General features: G+C 54.5%; 1 protein-coding gene across 2 annotated transcripts in view; it reads right to left on the bottom strand.

The window, feature by feature from the left end:
• Positions 1 to 1,243, bottom strand: part of GFRA1 (GDNF family receptor alpha 1) — a 231,521-nt gene that overhangs the window by 229,364 nt on the left and 914 nt on the right. For both annotated transcript variants that reach the window (XM_010859290.1, XM_010859291.1), the window contains exon 2: positions 872 to 1,165. In XM_010859290.1, the coding sequence (XP_010857592.1) occupies positions 872 to 1,165 (294 nt within the window). The remainder of the gene's footprint in view (positions 1 to 871; positions 1,166 to 1,243) is intronic.

Raw genomic sequence — 1,243 nt, 5'->3', positions numbered from 1 at the left:
TTTGGGTTTTTTTTTTTTTTTGTTCCCAAAACATGGCATGCGGTCAGAAAGCAGGTACTCTGGCTATTAAACAGTCAGCCTCTGAAATAGGTTTTCATTAACAGGTTCTGGAGGAAGTAGCAGCTGAGAGGTCAAATCTGTATATTACAGATTTTCAGCAAGAGTCTCAGTGGAGAATGAAGGCACTGAATGTTTGTGTTAGATTTACAAACATGAGCCACCTCCTGCACACAAGGACCAAAAAACTGCCATTGTAATGAATGACTGTAACAAGTAGACCTGTCCCTCTCTAAGTCATTTCTGTATGAACCAAGGCTGAACCACACTAGCTGGTTCAAGACTCAGATCATCTAAGATGACAATTTTTTTTTTCCCCCACATCTGCCTTTGATCAGGTTTGGAGGTGGGGGGATGGTAAAGATAGAATAGATTTCACTAGACTTTTTATTCTGAATTCTTTATCTTGTGTCAGAATAAAAGGGGAGAAGAGAGAAACTCAAAGCAAGACGCAGTGCAAGCTTTCCGATTATCCTGTGGAGCCAGTGCTCCTCCTTGGAGGGAAGTCGCAGGTTCCTCGAGGCGGCCTTTAATGGATTCCTAACTCCGATGTTCTGACCAAGTTTCAGAGAGGTCAGCAGGGGTCCCTGGGATGTCCCTCCACCCCATCACGGGTTTGCCAACAACCAGGCCCCGACAGAGCTGCTAGGGAGGCAGCAAACACCAGCTGCCGACGTCCCTGAGGGCCCATGAAAGGTCCTCATTCTGCAGCTGGGGAGAACTGAGTGGAAGATGAGGTCAGCCAGACCCCGGGGCCCAGGGGCCCCCTGCCTTCAGGGGGCTGGGGGAGGGGAGAGGAGCCGGTCGCGCGTACCCTGCAGGCTCTGATACATGCTCCAGTAGATGCGCAGACAGTTCTTCTCCTTCTTCATGCCCCGCTTGCAGCGGCAGTTGTAAAGGGACTTCTGTTTGAGGGCCTCCATGGCGCTGCGGCACTCGTCCTTGGCCTCGAGGCCCGAGGTCAAGCTGAAATTGGTCTCCTTGCCCGCCACGCACTGCCGGAGCGTGCGGTACTTGGTGCTGCAGCTCTGCTCCTTCAGGCACTGATCGCTGGCTTTCACGCAGTCCAGGCGGTCCCCGCCGCTCACCTCGGCCGACAGGAGAACGTCTGCGGGCGGAGGGGAGGGCGCGTGAGTGCGGCGGGGCAGGGGCGCGGCGCGCCCGCGGGGAGGGAGGACGCGCGCAG

Source organism: Bison bison, unplaced genomic scaffold (genome assembly GCF_000754665.1).
Source record: "Bison bison bison isolate TAMUID 2011002044 unplaced genomic scaffold, Bison_UMD1.0 scf7180017864456, whole genome shotgun sequence".
Lineage (NCBI taxonomy): Eukaryota > Metazoa > Chordata > Mammalia > Artiodactyla > Bovidae > Bison > Bison bison.
Note: the sequence above shows the minus strand (reverse complement) of the source record. Positions and strands in the feature narration are given on the sequence as shown.